Source organism: Phascolarctos cinereus, unplaced genomic scaffold, assembly GCF_003287225.1.
Source record: "Phascolarctos cinereus isolate Bilbo 61053 unplaced genomic scaffold, phaCin_HiC Scaffold_3;HRSCAF=262, whole genome shotgun sequence".
In the NCBI taxonomy this organism is placed as follows: Eukaryota; Metazoa; Chordata; class Mammalia; order Diprotodontia; family Phascolarctidae; genus Phascolarctos; species Phascolarctos cinereus.
This window is the reverse complement of record NW_027555736.1, coordinates 10,621,345-10,646,823: the sequence shown is the minus strand read 5'-3', so window position 1 is coordinate 10,646,823 and position 25,479 is coordinate 10,621,345. Positions and strand designations below refer to the sequence as shown.

The 25,479-nt window shown below is 42.8% G+C and overlaps 1 protein-coding gene across 1 annotated transcript in view; it reads left to right on the top strand.

Annotated features, from left to right (window-relative positions):
* The window catches only part of ABRAXAS2 (abraxas 2, BRISC complex subunit), a 39,247-nt gene extending 16,855 nt beyond the window's left edge, over positions 1–22,392 (top strand). Inside the window, exons 5-9 of the mRNA XM_020973601.2 lie at positions 4,249–4,439; positions 10,325–10,444; positions 11,156–11,240; positions 12,885–12,999; positions 20,220–22,392. Of these exons, the coding sequence (XP_020829260.1) occupies positions 4,249–4,439; positions 10,325–10,444; positions 11,156–11,240; positions 12,885–12,999; positions 20,220–20,674 (966 nt within the window). The 3' untranslated portion in view covers positions 20,675–22,392. The remainder of the gene's footprint in view (positions 1–4,248; positions 4,440–10,324; positions 10,445–11,155; positions 11,241–12,884; positions 13,000–20,219) is intronic.
* The last annotated feature ends 3,087 nt before the right edge of the window (positions 22,393–25,479 follow it).

Here is a 25,479-nt window from a genome sequence, read left to right as displayed (position 1 = left end):
AGAGAAGTCTAGTGTTTTCCCGGTATTACATGGTTGGTACGTGTCAGGCAGAACTTGGACCCAGGTCTTCCTGCTTGTGAGGCTGATTCTCTGTCACTGACCATATTCATCCAGCTCTAACTTCTCTCCAGAGCTGTGGTCTCTCCTCACCAGCTGTTTCTTGGTGTCTCAAACTGGATGTTCCAAAGGTATCTCAAATTTAACATGTTTGAAACAGAACTCATTATCTTTCCCCAAAACCTTCCTCTCTTCTGCACTTCCCTCTTACTGTTGAAGGCCCCATTATCCTCCCAAGTCACCCAGGCTCAAAACTGTAGTGTCACCTTCAGTTCCTCCCACATCTCCAGTGCATTGCCATGTCTTGTCTCTACTCTCATAACATCTTTCCTGTGTATCTCTCATGCCACTCCCCTGCTACAGGCCCTTATCACCTCATTGCCAGACTTTTTTTTTTCCCCTCAATTTTTTTCAGTAGTCATGTTGTGAAAGAAGACACAAACCCAAAGGGGGGGAAAAAAGCCAGCCTGAACAAAGTGCAGAAAATGAAAAGTAGTATGCTTTGATCTGCATTCAGACACCTCCAGTTTTTTCTCTGGAGGTAGATACAGCATGTTTTCATCATGAGTCCTTTGGAATTGTTGTGGATCGTTGTATTGCTAAGAATAGATAAGTTGTTTACAGTTGTTCATCATACGGTATTGCTGTTACTGTGTACTGGTTCTGCTCACTTTACTTTGCGTCAGTTCATGTAAGTCTTTCCAGATTTCTCTGAAATCTGCCTGCTTGTCATTTCTTCAAGCACAGTGCTATTCCTTTACAATTGTATGCCATAACTTATTCAGCCATTCCCTAGTTGATGGGCATCGCCTCAGCTTCCAATTCTTTGCCGCTACAAAAAGAGCTACTATAAATATTTTTGTGCCAATAGGTACTTTCCCTTTTTTTGGGGGGGGGTACAGTTTTATAGCACTTTGGGCATAGTTCCAAATTGCTCTCCAGAAGGGTTGGATCAGTTCACAACTCCACCAAAAGTGTGTTAGTGTCTCAATTTTTCCACATCCCCTCAAACATTATTTTCCTTTTCTGTCATATTAGCCATTCTGATAGGTATGAGGTGATATCTCAGAGATATTTTAATTTGCATTTCTCTAGTCATTAGTGATTTTTTCATATGACTATAGGTAGCTTTGATTTCTTCATCTGAAAACTGCCTGTTCATATGACCATTTATCAATTGGGGAATGACTTGTATTCTTATAAATTTGACTCAGTTCTCTATGTATTTGAGAAATAAGACCTTTATCAGAGACACTTGCTGTAAAAATTGTTTTCCAGCTTTCTGCTTTCCTCCTAACCTTGGTTACGTTGGTTTTGTTTGTGCAAAACCTTTTAAATTTCATAGAGTCCTAATTGTCTATTTTACATCCATCAATGCTCTTTGGTTTAGATATTGGACTTAGAGCAAAACATAATTGTTTTTGAAGGAACCACCACTAGAAAGTGTGTCAGTCATTCCAGGAGAATTGATGAAGTCCTATATGGCCAGTCACTGTCTTTGGACCTGTGGAGAGATGCAGATAAAAAGGATGTACTCTCTTGACCTTAGGAGACTGATATTCCTGATTCAAGACTCTTTGTGGTGGAAGCTCTGCTTCAGGGTGGGGGCAGGGGATCAGGAAATGTCTCATGAAGGAGCTGGCCTTTGAGCCAAGCCTTGAAGGAAGCTAAGGATTCAAAAAGGTGGTGATGAGGAGGAAGAACATTCCTGGTGGGCCAGGGGAGAGTAGGGGTGGGGCACCCAGACTAGGGTAGTGGAAGGTACGGATGCTCGGCGGAGGGAATAGCAGACGGGCTAGTGGCGCTGCAGCGGAGACAGCATGAGGAGGTGCAGTGTGTAAAAAGCCTGGAAATGTAGACCGTAGCTGGATTGTGAAGGACGTTCAGTGCTCCAGAGAGGAGTCTGCATTTTATTTTAGAGATAGCAGGTGATATGGTGAGACCAGGCTTCAGGAATATCAATCTGGCAGCTATGTGAGAGAGGGATTGGAGAGAGGCGAGACTCGTGTGTCAGGGAGGCCAATTGTTGTGCTGGTAGATCATTTCGTCATCGATCTTATTTAAGTATAGGCCCAACAGGGGGATTTGTGCATCCAGTGGTTCTAGAAACCGCTAAGTAACTTGTCTCCCATCATTCCAGTTTCCTGTCATCCTGGCAGCATTTACTGTTTTTGGTTTTGGTGTTTGCCTTGGCCAGTTTAATGGATGTGAAGGTTGATAGCTCAGAATTGTTTTGATTTGCGTGTCTTTTAGTGATTTGGAGCATTCTTTTCATGAGATTGCCCTTCTTTGAGAACTGTCTGTAGCCTATGGCCCCTTATCTGTTAGGAAATGTCTTTTGTCTTATTTGTGTAGATTCCTTATGTATTTTGGATGTCAGACTTTTATGTAAAGTTTTCTTTCTTTTTGCCAACTTATCTTCTTATTCTAGCTGTATTTTTTTTTGTACAAAAATTTTTAAAAATTTATGTAGTGGAAATTGTCTGCTTTATCTTCTGAATTTTCCTCTTTCCTTTGTCGTCTTATAAATTCTTCCTACTTGGTACCTTTTTCAGTTCTGCTCTAATTGTTTAAATCTGCTTTGCTCTTGTATAACTTGGTACCCAGACAGTTTGGAGCTTATTATGATATGGTGTAAGATTCTGATAGCACCCCTTTCAGATGTCAAATTTCTACACACTCCCCCCCCCCCACGATAGTAGTACTGGTTGGATCTTTGAGAAAATAGACAAAAAAAGCCACTGTGAATTCAGTAACACATTGAAATGAATATTATAGTACTTACGACAGCATCTACACCATTTTGAAAAAGAGTAGTATAACTTCAGACGTATTCAGGCTACAGATGGTGGACTTGCTTATTTGTAGATTCCTGGATCCCTTAGTACTCCAGAGGGCCCCCAAGGTTGTGAACAACTGCCCGGGGCCGCCTTTGTTCACAAACTGAGTCATTTTGTTGTTGCTGGCTTTGTAGAAAGGGTAAGCTGCCCACCTGAGACAGGTCACCAGGCTAGGAGGTTATCACGTGACTTCATTAGCTGTGAAAGCTTGTCTAGGGAATTTCATTCGAGGTTTCAAGAAAAGTGATGCATTATGTTCCCTATACTGTATGCAAGGAGCATACATTAAAGTGTATTTGTCATTTTGGCCATCCTAAATTGTTTTGGTAATTTTTTGTTTTCCCCACCAATGGCTGATAAATCTAAAAAGCTGAAGTTTAAGGGACACAAAAGTAAGTTAATTTGATGCTTTGACCTTCTTTAATTAATCTGCTTGATGTTATTACCTTTTTCTAGTTCAAATCAGCAAACTCCAGTCCTGAAAGAAAATGGGCAGACAACAGGAAATCAGCATATGTTTCAGTTCCATTTTCTTCCGTTTTCCTGTGTATTTTTCTAGGGCTTGTATTTTCTTCCTGCTGCCTCACATTATGAAGGAGCAATGAAGATGGAAGATGGGCAGTCATAAGGCTAGCTGTTGCAAGAGAAAATCTTTTAGGAGAATATTGGCAATGTCATTAGTTTTAACCTAACCCTCCTTTAAAGAATTGTGAACATTAGGTTTCTTATCCTCTGTATGATTATATGAGTTTAACTGTTCATTTTAAGAGGAGGCTAAGAGTTTAAAACTACATTTAACTTTTAAAAATTTTGTTTTTGTATAAAAAACATTTTCAAAGACATTCACCATCCAAAAACCAATGTCTGCCATACCTCTTAATTCAGATCAATCTAATTGAAGCTGCCTCCAGGAAGGGTTTCTTTTCTTTTTTAAAAAATTAATTTATTTAATTAAATTAATTTATTTTAATTAATTATCAACAATCACTTCTCTAAGCTTTTGAGTTTTAAATTTTTCTCCCCCTCCCTCCCCACCTCCATCCCCAGAACAGCACGCAACCTGATACAGGCTCTACATATACATTCCTATTAAACATATGGTCACATTAGTGATGTTGTGAGTAAGAATTAGAACCAATGGGAGGAACCACCAGAAAGAGGAAACAAAACTCCACAGAAGAGAAAAAACAGCAGATAGTCTGCTTCGATCTGCATTTGAACCTTCCAGGAAGGGTTTCTGAGTTTGCTTATTTCCCTTTGGTGACCTTGTGGTCAGAGATGACAGGTGCTTAGTCGTCTTCTTTCTCTCTTGTCCTCACCCTTTGTTTTCTCGCGTGTGCTTCTGTTGCAGAGCGTCATTGGGTGGTACCGGTTTAGGAGGAACACTCACCAGCAGATGTCCTACAGGGAGCAGGTCCTCCATAAGCAGTTGACACGCGTCCTGGGGGCGCCTGACCTCGTCTTCCTTCTCGTCAGCTTCATCTCCACTGCAAACAATGCCACTCACGCCTTAGAATACGTCCTGTTTAGACCAAACCGAAGGTAAAGAAGGGAGATTTTCCTCCCGGCGAATTGTGTCTCATGCTGGCGTCCACTGTGAGAATATGTACTGTTGTGTGGTTTAGAGCCTCTGACGTGCCGGTAGATGGATCTTCACCCTCTGACACTTATCACAATTTGGATGATAGAGACGTAACCGGGAGAAATGTGTTTTACTGTCAAGTTCAGATTTGGAAAAAAAAATGTCTAAAAGCAGGTAGAAATCAGGTCTTCTGTATTACCATTAGTGAGGATACATCTTACTGCTGTGGTTGTCTCTTGTTATAAGAGTCTGATAAACACTCGAAAGGGTAGATGGAGGAAGCAGTATTCTAAAGTGCATCCACCCGCGGAATAACGAGGGTTTGACCTGATTAACTTGTGAAAGCAAAACTGTGTTAACGTTTTAGGGCTCTCTGACTTCACTGGTATTGATACTTCCTCCTGGACAGAAACACCATGTGTGTTAGTATTTTCTCCACCTCCCTGACGATTTTATGAGTTATTGTGGCCGCCCTGGTAATGAGCTTGTCCCAGTTTAACTAGGCTGGCTTTTGGATGACACGCGGTCTCGGTGTGTCACGGGAGCCATGTGCCCAGCTCTTCCAGCCTGGTGGAGAACCTAGGAGAGATTAACCTCTGCTAGTGTAGCCTAGGGAATCTGGGAATCACCTCTACTCCAGGCTCAGGGAGGGGGCCTTGAGTCTTCTAAATATGCTAAGGCAGCTTTGCAAAGAAGCAAAACAATCACAAAATTGCCCTGTCCACAGGAAATCTACACGCAATAAAATAAATCTGCCTTGTCCAGTGCAATGATGATGTTGAAATGAGATAATATACGTAAAGTACTTGGTAAACTGTAATATAATCTACAAATAACAGTTGTTCTTATCAAATAAGTATTTGTTAGAGTGTATCAGCTAGATGAGGCCTTCACTTAACATTGTGTGTTAAGCATTGTTCTGGTTGCTGTGGGGTTGTAGAGGAAATATATGGATCTTGCCCACAAGGAGCTTACAATTAATGTATGCTTAGCTGACCTTGACTTACCTTTATAATTCACTTGTGATCTCATTAGCCTAGGTACTGTTTCCAGTGATGCAAATTACATCCCTTTCTAACTTTTTTCCTCCTGTGCATCTCTTTTGTCCTTGTGCCCATCTTCCATGTCAGGTACCCCAAGTAGGCTGGGAAGATCTTTGTGACTGTTGACGTAATGTAGCAACCATTGGAAAATGTGGACTGTCTGTTGATTCTCCCTTGCTTCCATTATGGTGGCTGGCCCTCCTCCTTTTCTGGTCGTACTTCCCTCTGATGGTCTGCTTTGGCTCAGTTCTTCCTTGGTAATAGGATGCAGGACACTTGTGCCTACAGTGTCCTTCTCCACTGCCCTTGGGGTGACCCACAACTCTTAATTCTTGAATGACTGGTGTTCCTTTATTCCCACCTATTCAGAATCACTGGAAAATACTGATGTTAAAAAGTTAGACCTTCATTTCAGGGTCATTTAAAACCCTGCACAATTTCCCAAAGGCAGTCCGGCCTTCTCACACCCTCCACTTCTGGGCTCATTTCATTGTTCATGAGATAGTAGGTAGTGATATAAATATGTAATCTACCTCTGTGGATTATCTGTCCAACTGTACATCGTAGTTGGACAATAGACATCTTTCATCCACTTGATTTTTCCTATGTGAAGAGTTAGGCCATACTCTTCTGAATAATTATAGGTCTCATTGTGGGGTTAGGGTTAGGGTTGGGAAGTCTTGCAATGTGCTGGGGCTTTATGCATTCCTACCAGTGTTCTCAGCAAATAGGAGTGTCTGCAGGATGTATCTATTGGGAATATCGCTCTTTCATTTGGATTTTGCCCTGGTTATTCCCGCATAACAGTGGTAAACATCTTTGGCAAGCATATGTTGCCTCATTATTAAGAATTGGAGGGTCATTTAGTAATCTCTGTTGTTAAATCTTTCAGAGAATCTTTTATGTTGGATTTGATGTCAAAGGACCTGGATTTGAATCCTAACTGCCACGTTCTGCTTGTGTGATCTTAATGTCTGGTTCTCAGTTTCTTTGTCTGTAAAATGGGATTGACTGGGTGTCCATTAAGGTCCCTTTCTGATCTAAACCTGTAACCCAGTGATCCTGGGATGCTGACACAAGCACAGGAGGTACCTTGTTGGTAGAGAGGCCTTGCAGGGTCAGGCCTGGCTCCATTTAGAATTAGAAAAAACTTTGAAACTAGAATGGGCTGCCTAGAGAGAGAGAGAGAGATTGGGCAGGGACCATGTAACACATAGCTCCTCAAGCAGATTCTCTTTAGGAAGAAGTTGGACTGGACAGTGCTAGGCCCTGTCTGTCCCCGAGATTCTATGGTTGTGTCATGGTGACATTTTGCTCTCCTAAGACACCTACTTTTTTACAGTCAACAAATAGGAAGCCTAGTGGAATCTTGTATTCTCTTTACGTTTCAGACCAGCGTAGGAGTGTTAAGATGTGGATTTGGGAAGGCATCTGTCCCCCTCCATTCACAGCTCCACAAAGGACCCTTCTGGTGTACCTGTGTTATTCTCCTGAGGATTTGGCAGAGAGGGGAATTTTAGGCTCATGTGTTGGCAGTTAGGGATAGCTTCTCGATTACCCTTTTTTGGTCCATGATTTTTCCCAAGCCTTTGGTTCTTGGGAATCAGTCCCTCATCTCAGTGCCCTGGACATTTCTATTTCCACCAGAGACCTCTGCATCTTTATTGTCTTTAAGGTCATTTGTTGTTTCCCATGAAGCACATAGGACTATGATGTTAGGATCCCAAAGTGATGCTTCCACTGTCATCAGGAAAGAGATGAATTTATTTATAGAAATAGAGACTGATCTTTTCTACTTTGTGGGTCCATTTGTTGTCTTTCCACATTCACTCTTAAATGTCCTTGATGTGATCCAACTTTGTCAGATCTTTTGCCAAGATTTCTGCAAGTTTTACTTTTCCTCTTCTCCTTTGCATTCTTATGAAACCATACTGTTCAAAATATCCCACTGTAATATTAAATAAATGCATCTATGGTCTGAGCTGTTGTCCTTGGCTGATGTGATTTATGCTTGATTGCTTTATTTTGCAATTTATTTACATCACCCTAGGAAATAATGATAGCTGTGTAAGTGTCTTTTTTATCCGTTTCCTATTTGGGAGTATCAGTAGCTCTTTAAAATGTATCAGGTTAGGGTCACCTTATTTGTATTCTTTCATCTCATTTTGATTTTTCGAGTTTGGTGTTGATTTTAGTCTTTGCTCCAACAATCAGCGTCCAGCTGTATACTGAAAACTAGTTTGGGAATAACTCATTGGTACTCAGTTATTTCCTGTTTGTTAATGTGTAGTCATTTTTTTTTGTGCCATTATTTGGTGTTTACTGGATCCAATTTCATCCAGTTCTTTTCTTGAAGAAAACATTCTTGATCCTTAGGTGCAAGGCTTCTATAGTATCTATAATCTTTTCCCTGCTCTCATTTCTTACTCCTGAACCATGTTTTCCAAAGTATTTTTTGCCATCCTACTCTATGCCCACCGTTACTTTGAATTCACCAAGGATTAAAGTAAATGTTGATCTAATTTGAAGGGTCTTTCTGAACTCTTGATAAAATTTCTTTGCCTCCTAATCCTCTGCCACAGATATTGGTTCATAAGTTGCCATTTTTTGTGGTGATCTTTTTGCTTGTACTGATTTTGAATACTAGGTATCCAGTGAAATGCTGAATCTAGATTCTTTGCAATATACAATAAACCAGATTTGTCCCCTCTCTTTATTTCTGTGTCCAAGGAGAACCTATGGTCCATCCTTCCACTTAGCTGCAACTTTCATTAATCTTAAAAATATGTATTTATTTAACTAGCTTCCTTTTTGACATGACAGTTCACTTTCTAATTCTAACAACATAATACCTTCCCTTAAAAGCAGGATGGCAGCTGACAGAGCATGTAGTATTTGGAACTAATCTTTTTTTTTAATGAACTTATTTATTTTTATTCTGAACTTGAATACCAAATAAAATGGGCACTTCCATATATAAAGTGGAACAGAAAAAGAAGATTGTACATGAAATTGCAAATCTCTATTATGTATAACTTGCTTTTCTTTAAGTGTATAATAAATGCAACCTATAGCTTTCAAAGCTTCTTGTTTGTTTGTGTTTCTTTCCGGCCTTCCTGCTCTTCTCTGTATTTTTTAAAAAAATACCTTGGTGGCCCTCCCTCCCTCCTTTCCTTCCTTCTTCCCTCCCCCCCTCCTTCCCTCTCTTTCTCTCCTTCCATTTCTTCCTTCTTTCCTTCCTTTCTCCCTCCCTCCCTTCCTTCCTTCCTTCTCCCCTCTTTTTGCTACCATTTCCCTTTCTGCCCTTATTCTCCTACTCAGTCCTCCCCGCCTTCATTGGAAAAGCTCTTGTAGCACACGTGCATCGTCAAGGCAGAGCTTCCCACATTGTCTCTGCATATTCTTACTCTTATCCTCCATCTTGAGGCCATCCCCACTCTGTCAAGACATGGGTGGATGGGTGGCATGCATCACCACTAGCCGTCTGGAATCATGGCTACTGAATTAAAAGTTTCTTAAAAGAGAGAAAGTGTGTCAGTCATCATCAGTCATCTGGAAGCATCATTTGTTTAGGTCCCTCTGTTTTCATTCGTGTTGTCATTGTCATTATTAGTATAGTTCTCCTGGTACTGCTTTCTTCATTTTGCATCAGTTTGTTCTCATCTTTCTGTGTTCCTCGGCATTCTTCACAATTCGTCATTTCTTATGATGTGATAATATTTTATCATATTTGTATGCCACAGTGTATTCAGCTGTTCCTCAGTCAATAGGTGCATACGTTCTTTCCAGCTTTGTTGTTGCTGTCAAAAATATTGCTGCGAGTATTTCGGTGTCGATGGAACCTTTCTGTAGTTGACCTCCTTGGGCATAAACTCACTTATGAGATCACTAGGTCAAAGGGTCAAATTAATTCATCTCACTTAATTGCAAGGTTTTTTCGCTAGTTTCATTTGTAGCGAGAATGTCAGGATGGACGAAAGTCGGTTCTTCGAGTAGTGTGTGTACTCACTGGGCAGTGGACGAGGAGCTTGCATTTAAAGGACCGAGAACAAAACTAAGGTTTTAGAGCAGATATTCTTGCCCCTAGGGTCCATAAACTTGTATTTTAAATATTTTGATAACTGTATTTCAATAGAATTGGTGTCCTTTCTCATCCTCTGCATTTTATGTTATGCATTTAAAAACATGACTCAGAAGGGCTTTGTGACACAAAGTTCACCTGTGTTTTAGATGGTCTCAAAACAGTATAATTTGTGTACCATTTGCCTTCCTTTCCAGCACTGCTGCTGTTATTGCCAGAAATTCAAGGGGGCTACTCAGAATGAAGGCTGTTTTGCATTTTTCTTGGTTTCATGAATTGTTACGAAGGACAGAGTCCCATTATCACAGGATCAGCTTCTTGCTGAGGACCGTCTCTTGGCTCAGAGAGGCCAGTCATTGGAAGGCAGATGTCACATGTTGTGGAGATGAAACTTTGAAGACTTTGCAGCATAGTGGAACTTCCTAGAACTTACCTTCCACTGTCATGGCCTTTGAGAACCCAGGGTCAGGCCACGAGGAGTCACTGGAGTAGGATTGTTTAGAAGATTGCTCCAAGTCTTAGAGTCTAAGAGAAGGAAAAACTAACTTAATTGTATAAGGCCAATTGGGTTGTCTGAAGAGGTGGAAGAGTGAGCCCTTCTCTTAGTTCTCCCTTTGAGGTCTCTCATGTAGCCCAAGAACAAAACTCGGGTTTGCAGAAACTCAAGCCCAGAGAAAAAGCCTAGCCTTTCATAAGTCACCTTTCTGAAATTTCCCTGCAGGTATAATCAAAGGGTGTCGCTCACTATCCCCAACCTGGGCAACACCAGCCAGCAGGAATACAAAGTTTCTTCAGTGCCAAACACTTCTCAGAGCTATGCCAAAGTTATTAAGGAGCACGGGTAAGTCAGAGCCTGAGGGGCGGCCTTATCTCACTTATATCTCATGCTGATTGAGAAATTGGACATAAAATTGGTTTTCATTACCACGTAGGAACACTTTTTCTTATTCACCAGCAATTAAGGCAGTTCTCTGGCCCACCATGATTTATATGATTTATACAGTTTTATTTCTTCTTCCTTTTTTTTTTTTCCTGGTGAGGCAATCAGGGTTAAGTGACTTGCCCAGAGTCACACAGCTAGTAAGTGTCAAGTGTCTGAGACCAGATTTGAACTCAGGTCTTCCTGAATCCATGGCTGGTGCTCTATCCACTGCCCCATCTAGCTACCCCAATTTATACAGTTTTAACAATCTCGTGTTGAAATTATGGCATATTATTGCCAACATTTGTATCATTTACAAGACTATTTGAAAATTCTACAAAGCACATGGATAGAATGAACAGTTTTTTAAGAACCATAGAATAGAATGTTCTTTAAAACAATTGGAAGAGTTTTCTTTTCATTTTCTTACCCTAAAATTGGTCATTTCACCTTCCCCTCATTTTACAAATGGATTCAGTATCTCTGCTGTTTTGCCCGGATAGTCACCTTAGGGTCCGTGCGTTTGGCAGTGGAGTATGGGAGGGCGAGATTATCCTACTGGAGAAGTTAAAGAGACCATTAGCATAACTGCTTTCTAACTAATGGTTTTTTTCTTTGTGTCTCTCCTAGTACTGACTTTTTCGATAAGGATGGAGTGATGAAGGACATCAGGGCAATTTATCAGGTGTATAATGCGCTTCAGGAAAAAGTCCAGGTAACTCATAATTGTTTTAAAATGAACTCACTTTGGTGGCTGATTTCAGTTCAGCTTGAATTTTAAATAACCCATCGCTGTAGAAGAGTGCTCTTTGATTTTGAACTGCAGAGAACTGAGAGAAAGTAGGATCAACAATGATTTTTGAAAATACCAACAATGAATGTTAACCTCTGACTTAATGCATGCTGCTCATGATAGAGCAAACAAGCAAATGCAAGCCACCATCCTGGGTCGAGTTACATTTATCCTGTGCCAGTTTGACATGCTTACTGCATGAATTGACATTTCAAGGTTAAAAAATCTTCCTTTTCCATTCCCAAGTGATCTTTACTTACCTGAGAGGTGTATTTATGGCCTCAGTTTCCTAATCTGTACACTGAAGAGACTGGCCCTGGGGCCTTTCCAGTTCTAAATCTGTGATCCTGGAAGCCTACTCTCCTTCATCTGGAACCACACCTGGGAGGAGCACTGAGGCCCAGCTAATTGTGCTTTGACGACAGTGCTGGAGACTGGAGCTAGATGAAGTCTGCTCAGCAGCCACATTGGAGATGGAAGCTGGGAAGTTGCTGCTGCCTCTTAGCTCCTCAGCAGCCGCCAGCAGATGAGCTCCTCATGCAGTGAGGACGTAAAAGGCTGTATTCAGGGTTTGAGGGATTTAAAGTGGCCTTTCCCTGGATAGATATAAATGATGGTGATGTTCTCCAGCAAGTCGACAAAAGTTAATTGAACTCATACTACATGTAGCCAACATCATGGGTCACTATGAAAAGAACCAAAAAGAGATTCTAGACTAGCAGTAGATCCTGGAGAGAAGATAGGCAGAAAGACACAGAGAGGAGTAGTTCCGGAGGCCAAGAAGGCCCCGCTTCGGAACTAGTGACCCACCTCCAGTGTCCCTGCCCTCCCTCGCATGGTTCCTTTTCCCTTTCCCTTATCATGCCCTGGGGACGGGCTGAGGTCATAGCTGTATCCTAGGGTTGTTCTCTCTCTGTAGGAGGAAGGCATCGCGAAGCCGACAGCGCTTTGTCCACAGTGAAATGTGCGTCCCTTTCTGCCCTTAATTTGAGATTGCCCTTTGCCCTTCTCACAAAGCAAACACAAAAAAGGCTGCAGAGTAGGATGCTGGGAAAGGGGGTCTGGTCACTCAGGAACTGTAGTCATTGAATGGGTAGAGTTGTAGACAGCCTGATCTCAAATTGTTCTTCATCCAGCTTGATGTCAGCTCTAGAAGTACATTTTTCAGTGCAGCATAGACTTTCCATAAATATTGACTAATTTGTTTTGGTCATTTTGGAATGTTAAGTGAAATTTGAAGCCATTTAGTTCTTAGTTTTAGAGGCTTTAACGTACAACACTTTGTAGACTAACCGTAAGAAGTTCCCCACGATAGTTGTTATTTCTTATTCGTTGTGTGAGGGAAAAAATGATACACATGATTGAAGAGGTGAACAGGAGTCAGTCTATTGGTTATTTACTTGAAGAGAATCGAGGAAGCATTTCCACTTTGGCCTGCTCGGCCCGGCTGTCCCTGGGTCTGGTGTCCAGTGTCAGCTTCCCGTACACTCCCCTTCATGAGGAAGGCTGTTCTGGGGAGTCCTGCAAGGCCTGAGGCTTAATTGTTCCTGTTTTACTTCTCCCCAGGCAGTGTGCATAGACGTAGAGAAGAGCGAGCGCATGGTCGAGTCTTTTCAGGCAGAGGTGAACAAATTAAAAAGACAAATCACTCACAGGAAGAATGAAAAGGAGCAAGAAATAAGTAAGTTGGTTGTTTTTTTTTTTTTCCGAGATTAACTTGGGACTGTCAGGAAAGTGTTTTGTGGTCTGTCCATTTCAAAGCTATGTTGTATAGGAAGGAGCGTGGCGCAAACCCACTTCATGATCTGAGGAGGGATGGGCAGGTCCTTTTCCTTCCTCAGAGTGTTTCTTTTGAGTCTTTTTGATGAGGAAAAAAAAAACAAATGAAAGCAAAATATGAACACAGAGTGGTTGGCATAGGTTTGAGTTGTATAGGGCACAGGATGTGGTCACCCAAGATGGGCTGTCTTCAAGGAGCATCTGTGTGTTCAAGGCCCTGTGGAGGGAGGATGCACAGAAGACAGACATCACTATCGTCAGAGACAGAAGTGTGAGAGAAAGTTGGGTGTGAAAGTGAGACGAATAAGGAGAGGCCCGGAGGGTTGTCGGAAAGGGACCTGATGGTCAAGCTGACTGAGGGTGTGAGCTCCTGCTGCTGGTGCCCAAGCTATTTCTTCATTGCAGCCAAGTCCCCTGCCCCCAGCCTCAATCTGTCTGAATTGTTTAGATTTGGAGCAGGAGGTGGGATCCATGGGAAACGATTGAAATGAACTGTTGGTTGAGGACTTTGACTGTCCCTGGCCTCCCAGTTCCTCACTGTCCTCAGCTGCCAAGACCTGTATGTGTACTCCACTTCAGCCATCCCCAAGAAGGCTCAAGTTCTTGATGTCATGCTTACTCATCACCACTGTCATTTGGAACTATCTAATTCCCTCTTTGGTCACCATCCCCTGCTCTTTCTCTCCTCCTTCCTCCATTGATATAACTGAAATTACTAATTCATCTTTGTGGCAGCCTCTGCTTGCTCCCTGTTATCCCAGTCTGTTGCCCTCTCTGCCCTGCCCTGCCTTTCCTTCCTGCACAGTTGGACTGTACGTTGTCCTCCATCCTCGCCCCCTCACCACCCTGCAGACCCTGGCACACCCCTGCCAGCCTGCTCCTCAGCTTGCATATTGCTGGAGAAAGTCACTGGACCACTTGGACTGGGTCTCCTGCAGATTCATGCTGTTTCGTTGTGACTCCCTCCCTTAGTGTCTGCTCTAAGCCTTCTTTCTTTTTTAAAATCAGTTTTTATTAGTGTCTTCCCTCTTTTTCCATCCTCATCATTTTCCCTAGTCTAGTCTTCCTTCTCTTTCCACTTCGGGAGAATCATTCCGTGTGACAGAAAAGAACAAGAAGAGGAGAAAGCATGTGCCACCTCTCGATACGCTGGGAAAGTCTGACAGCACGTGCAGTGAGCAGCACGAGCAGGCCTCCCTGTCCTCAGAGACAGGGACCCAGGAGGGGGTGGTGTGGGTGGGTTTCTCCTCCATCCTCATTCAAGGCCTCCTGGCTCTTTGTAGTTTCATTCCATTCACTTTTTACGTTCCTGTAGTTACTGTGTATATTGCCATTGACTCTGGTCTGCATCTGTTCGCATCAGTCTTTCCAGGCTTTTATGCAAGCTTTCTTTTTAAAAGCCTTCAGTGTTACCACAACCTCTCCTACTCCCTGGTTATCTTTCATCTCTTATTTTGCTGAAAATGTGTAACTTTGTTGTGCGAGCCCTCATTTCCTTTGATTTAAGCTCTCTACGTCTCAACTTCTCCTTTCTTTATTTACTCCAGTCCTGGCCCTGCTTCTTGGGAAGGGAAACCACTTCTTGGACCTTCTCTCCCATACCCTCCCATGCCCTCTGGGAGCTTGTCTCTTCTAGCATTCTGCCCCCCCCACTTTAATCTCTCCCTAACTGTTGGCTGCTTTCCCACTGCCTGCAGACATACTCAGATGTGTCTCATCCTTAGAAAACCTTCACTTGACCCTCTCAGCCTCCTGTATTATTTTCCTGTCTCTCTCTTCCCTTTCACTGCCAGATTCCTAGAAAGAATCATCCTCATGGGCTGTCCTTTCTTCTTCAATCCTCCACCCCACCACTTCTTAACCCCTTGCAGTCTAATTTCCAGCTCTGCCTCTCTAGTAAAACTACCTTTCCCAAGGTGACCGGTGGTCTCTTAACTGCTAGATATGATGGCTTTTCCTTATTTCTCAGCCTTCTTGGAGAATAAGCAGATTTTGACCAACGCTTTCCCTTTCTTTAACTTTTGTGACACTGCTCTGTCCTGGTTCTGCACCTGCCTGTCTGACTGCTCCTCCTCGGTTTCCTTTGGTCTCATCATTCTTCTTCCAGCCCCTTAAGTGTGGATGCCCCCCACCTCTACCCTGTGCTCTGTCCTAGGCCCTCTTTCCTCTGGAAATTCTTTTCCCTGGTGATGTCATCTGTTCTTGTGGGGTCAGGTATCATTTTTATGCAGATGACTTCTAAATCTATGAAACCAGCCGTACTGTAACTGCCTCTTCAGTTGTCTATGTGAGTATCCAGTGTCAGCATCAAAACTCACATCAAGAAGGGAATGCTGTGTTTCCCCAAAGCCTGCCCTTCTCCAGACTTCTCTGTTTCTGGCAAGAATGCTGAGATGCAGGTGTGTGCTCACCTTTCCCTTTCCCTTACATCCCATGGCTGATCGCTTGCCGGATCCATCCTGGAACTTCCTCTTCCATCTGTTCCCACATCCCTGTTCAGAATGGCATTGCCCAAGTATAGATTCTCATCTCAGAATGCTACAAGACTTTGCCATGAAATTATCCCCCCTCTTGAACTTGTAAGGAGACCAGCTTGGACTCGATTTTGTATTTCACCTGCTACTTGGTACTTTTGTTGCACTCGTGTATTAACATTTTTTATGTTTATGCCATCTCCTCTGTTAGATTTGAAGTTCCCTGAAGTCAGGAGCCATATGTAATCAAAGCTTTGTATTCACCCCAGTGCCTAGGACAATGCTGGTCACACAATGAGTGTGGAATAAATGGAGAATGGAATTTCCAAGAAGCTCAAAAAGGCAACTCAGTTCAGATAATTTATTTGGGTTGAGTGGAAACAGATACTGGGAGATAGAAAGATAAATAGATGGATGGCAGGCATCCTGCAAGGTTCTGGGCATACAAAGATGAAAAGTGACACAACCCCTTCCCTGAAAGAACTTCCATTCTGCTAAGGGGAATATGGGGCTTGAAACCATAAGTGCTGTCAGGTATAAATGATGTAAAACTTTGGGTGAATTGATAAATTTTAATTTTCATTAAGTTGATGTTGGCAGCTTTATTGTTGCTGTCATTATGAATAAGCAAGTTGGTAAAAATTTGGAAAAATGAAAGGAAGATTGAATAATGCTCTGAACTTAACATGGGCCTCTGGGAGTCTTAATGAGAAAGAATTGGATCAGAGCTCTGATGGGAGTTGTGATTCATTTTTTTAGGTGACATGACACATGTTGATGTTATACTGGTAGGGTTAGTTTAAGTTCTTTGCAGTCAAAACTCTCAATTACTGATTTTGCCAGAAATAAATGGGAACATAACATTTCAGATGACAAAGACTATATGATTCATTTTTTAATCCCAATATACTTAAATTCGATAGAGTACAGTCAGTGTCCCTCAGTAGCAGATTTATCCTTCCAAACCCCTCCATTAGGAAGAAGGAGGAAAACTGAATTAGTCAAACCTACATTAAAAGAAGCTAGAAAAGGAGTGAACAACCCAACAGAAGTGGAAGGAGGGCGAGGATGATTTTAACACAATGGAAAATGAAAGGACAGTTGAAATGTTTAAACTAAGAGTTGGTCAGATTGTTTGGGTCTTCATGAGAGACCCAATGATATTGATAAGTAATTAGCAAATTAGTCAATAATTAGTCAAAAAAAGAAGGAAAACTCAGATTTTCACAATTAGAAATGAGCAAGAAGAAATCATAGGAATGCAAAAGAAATTAGAAAAATGATCAGAGATGACTGCTTCTCTTCACTCTTTTTCTTTTTTTCTTTTTAATTAATTTATTTTTAGTTTTCAACATTCACCTCCATAAGCTTTTGAGTTCCCAATTTTCTCCCCCTTTCTCCCTTCCTGCTTCTTCAAGATGGGTCCCAATCTGATATAGGCTATAACATATACATTCCTATTAAGCATATTTTCACACTAGTCATGCCATAAAGAAGAATTAGAACCAGTAGGAGGAACCACAAGAAAGAAGAAACAAAACAAAACAGAAGAAAAAATTTTCCAGTTTTCCCACATCTTTTCCAATATTTATCATTTTCCTGTTTTGTCATGTTAGCTAATCTGATAGGTGTGATGTGGATACTTCAGAGTCATTTTGATTTGTATTTCTCTAATCAATAGTGATTTAGAGCATTTTTTATATGACTATAGATAGCTTTAATTTCTTCATCTGAAAATGGCCTGTTCATATCCTTTGACCTTTTATCAATTGGGGAATGACTTGTATTTTTTTTTTTTTTTGCTAGGCAGTGGGGTTAAGTGACTTGCCTAGGGTCACACAGCTAGTAAGTGTTATGTGTCTGAGGCTGGATTTGAACTCGGGTCCTCCTGAATACAGGGCCGGTACTCTATCAACTGCACACCCTAGTTGCCCCCAGGATGACTTGTATTCTTATAAATTTGACTTTGTTCTCTATATATTTTAGAAATGAGGCACTTGTCAGAGACGCTAGTTGTAAAAATTCTTTCCCAGTTTTCTGCTTCCTTCCTAATCTTGAATGCATTGGCTTTGTTTGTGCAAAAACTTTTCAACTTGATATAATCAAAATTATCCATTTTGCTTTTCGTGATGTTTTCTAACTCTTGTTTGGTCATAAATTCTTCTGGTCACTCTTTTCTTATAAATATGTGCTAGAAAATAGACCACTCTCAGAGGGAAAAGTTGGGCAAGCCACTGAGGATCTGCCCTGTAAAAGTCACAAATTATTTTTTTTCTAACTTAAGAAATCCCTATATTACAGAAGTTGTTCGTAAACAGAGAAAGTATGGTGTGCTACTCAACTATCTTATGGAAAAATGTAATTTTTAATATCAAAATATGGGGGAAATTCTGAGAGAAAATTATGGCCCATTTTTGTTGAGTAATATAAAAGTTGTGATCTCAATAGGTGCAGAAAAGGCCTTCAGTCAAATACAAAATCTATTTATGATGAAAAACATGAAGAAGAAGAGGCCCCCAGAATATCAAACTATTGACAAACCACACACACACACATTTGCAGCCAAATAGGTTTTTTAATAGGATACGAGGATAGTTCGATATTAGGAGAAGAGTTGATGTGACAAATTATATTGACAAGACAGATCATAAACATTATAACAAAAATAGTTGCAGAAAGGGCCTTTGATAAAAACTTAGCATTTCTTTATAATGAAAACTATGAAAAAGTAAAGGAATTTTTCCTAAAAGATAAAAAGCATCTATTTGAAACCAAGAGCCAATATCACACATGGTAGGGAAGCATTTGAAACATTCCCAGTTAAGTCTGTTGGTGGTGCACATTTCTCGGCATCCTTCTATTAAGGTTCTGGAGGGAAGCTCACCTTCCCCACCCCCTTCACTGCCCAGAATTAGCCTCCCTAGAGAGAGGAACTCGGGCAGCCTCTGTCTGAGAAGGGGTTTGGACTTGGGCCTTCCTGACTCCAGGTACATGACACCACACTGTCTTTTGTCATTTTTAGTCAATGTGGTTTTAGAAATGCTAGATGTGCTAATAAGGTGTGAAGAAATTAATAAATGAGGCTCTGATAATGAAGAGACGATTTCCAATTATAGATAACAGAGTTGAATGTATCAGAAATCCAAACTACTGACTTCAGTAGGTAACTTTGGTGAGATAGTGGATTAACCACCCTCCAAATCAACCACATTTTAGACACAGTTCAGTACATTAGGATTCTATAGCTTTGTGAGTGTGAAAACTTCCCCTTCCTATACACCGTCACCCCCCTCCGGCCCAGCTCAGGTTGGAGGCCTTTGGAAGTCAAGCACATGGGAGAAGAACTGGTCCTGGGCACAGAGCTAGGAGCAACCAGGGAAAGCTTTGGGCCCAGTGGTAGGGAGTGTTCTGTTGTCGAGAGCTGCCTGGGGACTGTGGGTGGGTGGGGGGCCGGCTATAGAAGTGTTCGGATTATGCCTGACTGGTGGACCTGGGGGGGTCTTCTCCTGCTGGAGAGTTAGCGATCTAATCCCCTCATTAATGTGCCCTGTCCTTCCCCTGGTTAGAGTACACATTTCTGTCGGGCAGTGACTGTGTCTTCTTCAGTTTTGCATTCCCTGCGTGTCATTAACAAACTAAGTCCACAAGTGTTTATTAAGGACCTGACCTGCCACGTGCCCAGTGTGGAGGCTACAGAACAGGGCAAAAGTCCCTGCTCTCCCGGAGGAGTAACCTGCAAGCAGCGTGTAGCTAGGATAAGTTGGAGGCGTCAGCTGAGAAGAAGTGCTAGCTGGAAGGGGGCAGGGAAAGGCCTCTTGGAGAAAGGGAGGCCAGGAGGCCGAGAGAAGGCCTGCAGTCTGCAGATGGCATGTCTTGTTTGAAGAACAGCTGTGGAGCTGGTATCCCTGCATCCCAGAGTATTTGGGGAGGAGGGTGCCAGCTTGTGAAATGGCTTTGAGTGTCAGAGAATTTTATGTTGATCCTAGGGATCCTTGGAGGAGTTTATTGACTGGGACCAGTTGGGGTGGGAGGGTTGGACCTGAAATTTGGCAGGCGAGTAGAGGATTATTAGAGTCCAGACTGAGGTGATGAGAGCCTGCCCTGGGGTGATTGCTATGTCAAGGAAGAGCGGGACATAGAGAACAGATGCTGGGAGTGAGAGAGTGGTCCTGAAGATGACACCTGGGGCCTAGGAGGGTGGTGTGGCCTTCAGGCTTAGGAAGAGGAGAGGGCTGGGGTTGAGGAAGACAATTCGGTTTTGAACATGTTGAAGGTGAGATGTTGGCAGAACGGTCAGAACTAGACAGATCTGCATCTTCTGCACACAGAGAACAGAATCCATGGAAGCTGATGAGATGACCAAGTAAAATAGGACATAGGGAGAAACAAGAGGGCCCATTCTTGCCTTGTCTATAGAAGACACATAAGGTATCTGATTAATGGATGGAGTGGTAAATGTAACGGCTTTTCTACTGGAGTCTGAAATTATACGAAAGAAGTTCAGATGCAGCATGAATTACTAGTTAACAAAGAAGACTGCTAGTTAGTTAATAACATTTACCACAGCTGGTCAGTTGGGCTTCTTAATGCATGGGGACGAAAAACAGGATAAACAATATGATGTTAACCCTCTTCTGTTTCCACCTAGGATTGCAGCAGGCCCTATTGAACAGGCAGTTGTCTGCAGAAAGTTCAGAGCCAGTGTTCAGTGCTCGGCTGCCATATTCTGGGTTTGAGGTGGAAGGCAGCGCCCTTGGAGATGCCGAGCCCTCTGACCCACCCCCTCCTTATTCAGACTTTAACCCAGCCTATCAAGAGAGTACTTTGGGCCATTCTCTCCTGGACAGTAGCGTCTTTATGCCTCGACCTCAGGCTGTAGGCTCCTCCAGTTTTGTTTCCACAAATGCAGGATTGAAGTATTCTGGCAACAGCACAGCCCTGCCCCTGCCCCACAGAGCAGTGGGAGACAATGCGGATGACTCAGAAGACAGTGATTGTGGTCCTGGGGGTCCCTCTCCTAGCGAGTGCTTACACAGGCGGGGTTCCCGGCCGACGACGCATCCTGACGGAGACTCCAGGAGCACTCAGACCTCTCAGATATGAGGGAATGCCACAGACTCTCAGTGTAGCACTGCTTTTCTTCTCTGTTGTCGAAGGTCTTTTAGGGGACTTAATTTCAGAGAAAAATACTGCTTTGCAGAAATGGAGACTCCCCGAGGAGGCTTCTTGTGCACAGAAGGCACGCAGAGACTTGCCCTCCATGGCTTTACCCGCCTCGTGATACAGTTTGCAAGTTTCATAATGGAAGCATTAGGATAATCAAGTTGTACTAATACTGATGAGATCCATGGATGTCTTGGTCAATTAGGCAAAGTGAAATTTATAGAAACCTTTTAGTTTTGGTCGCCGTATTTTCATTAAAATAAATTGGGAATTGGAGACTGAGCACAATTAGTCTATAAATGTCCTATAAAAATCAAAAACTTACCTCTTGCACTATCATGCCTTGAAATTTAGTTTTTGAAAGGGAAGCAGGTTCAGCAGTAGCCTTCAAAGAAACTTTCTACGATGAGCCAAATTATTCTTTGCCAGAAAAGAAATTTTGATAATTCTAAGAATTAGCCTGATTGGAACACATCGGACGTACCTTCTCCAAGCTGCATGCCCTTTTGAGATCAGAAGGGAAGGGTTCTGTTTCAACTTTTTTACTAGCCAGATGTGTGTATCACTTAAAATGGTTGCCTTTTTACATAGGAATACTAATTCCCAGTAAACAATCACCCATGGAAGTAGGTCCCAGAGTTCTTGGTGTGCGAGGTCAAGATCGAGGTCATGGGCTCCAGTGGCGACGTCACTGCCTGAAGATAGAGGGCACACAGAGTACAAGGAAAGAGCCTTGGGCATCTTATCTAGATTTTGTAACAAAAAGATTCCAAATGTGATTTTTTTTCCCCAGAGATTATGTATAAAGGAGGTAATTGATTTATGCCTTCGAATGAAATTATTAATGTAGTTTTATGGAAGGCCTATGGGGAAGGGCCTATAATGGAAACAAATCCGTTTCATTATGTTGGTGATTAAAGATTTGTTTTACATTTGAAGAATAGTACTTATAAGGGAAAAAAGTTGCCATTTTGGAGACAAAGTGGTGTGGGTGTGTGCTTGCGGGTGTGTGTACGTGTGTGTGCGCGTATAGATTTTTATATTGGGATGCACTTAGGCTGTTATTTAATTACCGCTTCTCTTCTCATTTTGCCCAAAAGATGTGAAATGGGGCCCCTGAAGTCCCAGGGGCTTTTTGGTTCTGAGCTTGCAAATGACAAAACCTGCCATTAACCGTGAGGTGAGCACCTGTGTGTTTTGAAACATAACTGCCTTTCCTTTGACTTCCACAAAACCGACAGGAGCAAAGACATCCCAAGAGAGACAGTGAAAGAGGAGGCTCTCCTGGCCCTGCTCCTGTGCTAGTTAGATGATGCGGTCCGAAGAGGGATGTGCGCCAGCTCATGCTTCAGAGGTCCTCTTTCCTGTCGAACGGTCTCCATTTGTCGAGATTGCATTCTTTGTTCGCCTTAACACGACTGCTTGGGATTTGGCTTGGGATATTGCAGGCCATTTTCAGACAGACTTGTTTGGTTTTCCTGTCTGCTCTCTACAGACAGCTCTGGGCTGGTGGATGGGAGGAGACATGCTGCCACCCTCCCCTCAGGGCAGTTTTCTTCACCATAGGAAGATATTTTTATTTTGATGCCGCACAACAGTCTGCAATGTACGCCTGACAAAGCCGTGAATGTGACAATAAAAGCCTATTTAATCCTGTACCTGTGGTCTCGCTCTCTCTCCTCAGCATCCAGCCAGGCCTCCCTCCCCTGCCCGCTCCCTCGCTTTGCTGGCCTCTTGTTCCAGCCACCAAAGTCAGCCCTAGGAGGAGCCTTCCACTGATCTGGACAGGTACATGCTGGTCCACAGGATGCAGAGAGAACTTGGTGTCGCAGAAATGTAGGGCCTTGCAAAAGGAGAGCAGAGAAACCCGTCTTCTTTAAAGTAACTCTGCCAGCCGTGAATGTGTAAGGCCTTGGAGGTTTTTGTCCTAGAATAGGAAAACTCCTTCACATGTCAGGGATGGAAAATGTGCTGTAGGGCCTGGCTTGGTATCTCAGGCCTGCTGCTTACTCTCTGTGTGATCTGAAGGCAGTCGCTTCTCTCTGGGCCTCCATTTCTTTATCTGTAGAACGTGGAGGTGGGAGGGAGCTCTGCAGTGTTGTAGGATTTATTGCATTTGGCTCAGTGTCTTCTAGAAGACCTTGCTATCTACAGAGAATTTCTCTTCCATTTGGATTCCACACTGGACATGTTCTACCACCATAGCAAACACTTTTGGCAAGTGTGTGTCCTGATTTGGCCAAATTAGAAGCCACAGACAAGTACTAGGCAAGTGTGCTGTCAAGAAGAAGAAATGTTTATTCTGTTATTTAACTTTGTGGTTGTAACAGCTTGGAGAGCGGGTGGGGACTGAAAACTTGGTGTATCGGGCACTTTGGTGATGCCAAAGTAAGGGAGAACATGCACCGCAGCCCCCTCTGGCTCCCGCTGGCCAGCCTCACGCCAAGTCCAAGGCCCTGTGGACAGTGGGTATAAGATTTTCTCGGCCCCATGGATCTCAGCTGGTCCAGTCCGGGTTCTGCCTTTGCATGACAGATGTTGCAATCTGCATCAATCGTAGTCATTCAGATTTCATTGAATACATCATCTTTTTTGAATATACTTGAACCTTGACATGCTCCCTTCTTCTGACCAAGAGTTAAGGTAATTCATTATTCAACGAGCAGATAGTGAGGCCTGCTGGGCATTAAGCTAGGCACTGGGGAAATGGAGACCAAAACAGGCTAAGGCTTGCTGGCCGGCCTCACAAGCTTTCCACTGAGGAAAAGATTCTGAAAGTATTTTTGATTTAGCTTCTGTATTCCACATCTCTTTAATTCATCTAGTCTTTGGGCCCATGCAAATAACTCTTGGTGGCCGCAGTAGGGACTTTTAATCATATCACTCTTCTCATTCTTCATTTCCAGATGAAAAACTCTTTCATTTAAAGTTTCCTGGCCATTTCTTGTAAATCTGGAAACAATTCAACTTTAAGTTGCCTAGTAGTCACTTAAAACTTGCCTTCAGAGAAGTAAGGATGTTCAAAATGTAAAACAATCATTGATAGTATTTGTCCAAGGTGTGAGTGGGGAGCCTTTCCAGGTTACTATGAGATATGTTCAGCCCTGTGGTTCTGGAGTCAAAGGAGAGAAGGCTGACTCATTTTTACATATGCTTTTTTCCAAAGTCAGCTTTTTCCTTGGCCATCAGTTTCCAGATTTCAGGCTTTTCCTGAATGTGGAAGGATGAGCGTTGTATGAAGGTTGTTTGGTCACTACCTCAGTATTTCTTTGCTTTTGTGATGCCCTTTGTTTGGGTGCTATCCTTACTAGCACAGATGGTGGCCCAGCTTTGCCTGCTTGTCCCATGGGACTCTTATTCCTATTTTCTTATGAATCTTGCAGAGAGGACCCTGCCCCTACCCTCAGGAGTCCTTCTTAGCATCTAGGTAGTCCCATCTGTTGTCCCACCTCCTTTTGCAGTCATGCATTTCCATGGTGGTGTCTCTTTGCTTCCTGAACTCAGAGTATTGTTGGAAATGGGCTGTGGTCTGCTCGTAGCCATCACGTAGCTCTGTTGTCCCTTTACATCACCCACAGTTTTAGTTCTTTGGAGCCAAAGATACACAAATATAAAGGAGGTCTGGTTTTGTCAGTTTGGAGAATTCCCTCCATCAACCCAGATTACCACAGTATGACAGGAAATGAAGGGACCTGCCTGTTAAATGTCTGGAGCAAGATTCCAGCCCCTGTGTCCTGACTCCCATCCAGCATTCTGTCTATCATGCCATGACAAGCTACCCCATTGCTGCAATGTGCAGCTTTAAAATAAGACATGTTTCCATTGTCAGGCAGTGGTGGGGACACTGGAAGAACACACATTTATGATGCTCAAGTGTGAGGTTCCTGAGTGGCATTTTGCCTAAATTGGTTCTGAGCTATATTACTGAATGCCTTTTTTTTTTAATTACCAAACCCTGTAGTCCCCTTTGCATTTAAGTTGCTGAGTATCAAAACACATGTTGACTTGGCAGAGCCCTTTCTGGAATTTCCCTGCCTCTTCAAACTCTGCAACGGATTTTGGTGCATAAACCATTAGGCTTCTTGGTAGGGTTTTTGTTGATGGTCCAGTAGAAATGGAAAGACCAGCAGACCAAGCATGTCATGAAATGCTTCTTACAGCCTTTGGGCAACACACTGAAATGGTCTCTGCCAATTTCACTTCCATCAGTCCCTGGACAAAGAGCCCACATTTAGAACACCAGCAGTTTGGTGAAGGCTTATTGCTTGTCTAAAAAGGATTCTCAGCACCTCCTTCCCCATCACACAGCTCGCCCATTGTCGCTGTGCATGCAAAAGAGGCTGAGCTGGACCAAGGCCATGTTGTATTGTTGTTTCTTGGGTTGCTGCGGCCAGAGAGGGACCTCATCTCACCTAGTGGTCAGCCTACTGGTGATGAGCCTCTCCTGGACCCACAAGCATTCTGTCACTGGAACTCTCTTTGAGGCCTTTCCAACATGGTAGATTCTGCCAAAATTTGTCTTCTATTGGTGTAGACTTTGAGAACTCATGGTCACTTCCATTAAGTAGTAGAATGTTTGGTACAGTGAGTGTCTAGGGGGCACCACAGAACACTGGGCCTGGGGTCAGGAAGAGCTGAATTTAACACTCTGTGTGACCCCGACCAAGTCACTTATCCTATGCTTGACTCAAGTTTCCTCATTTGTAACATAGGGATAATAACAGTGCCTACCTCCCAGGGTTGTT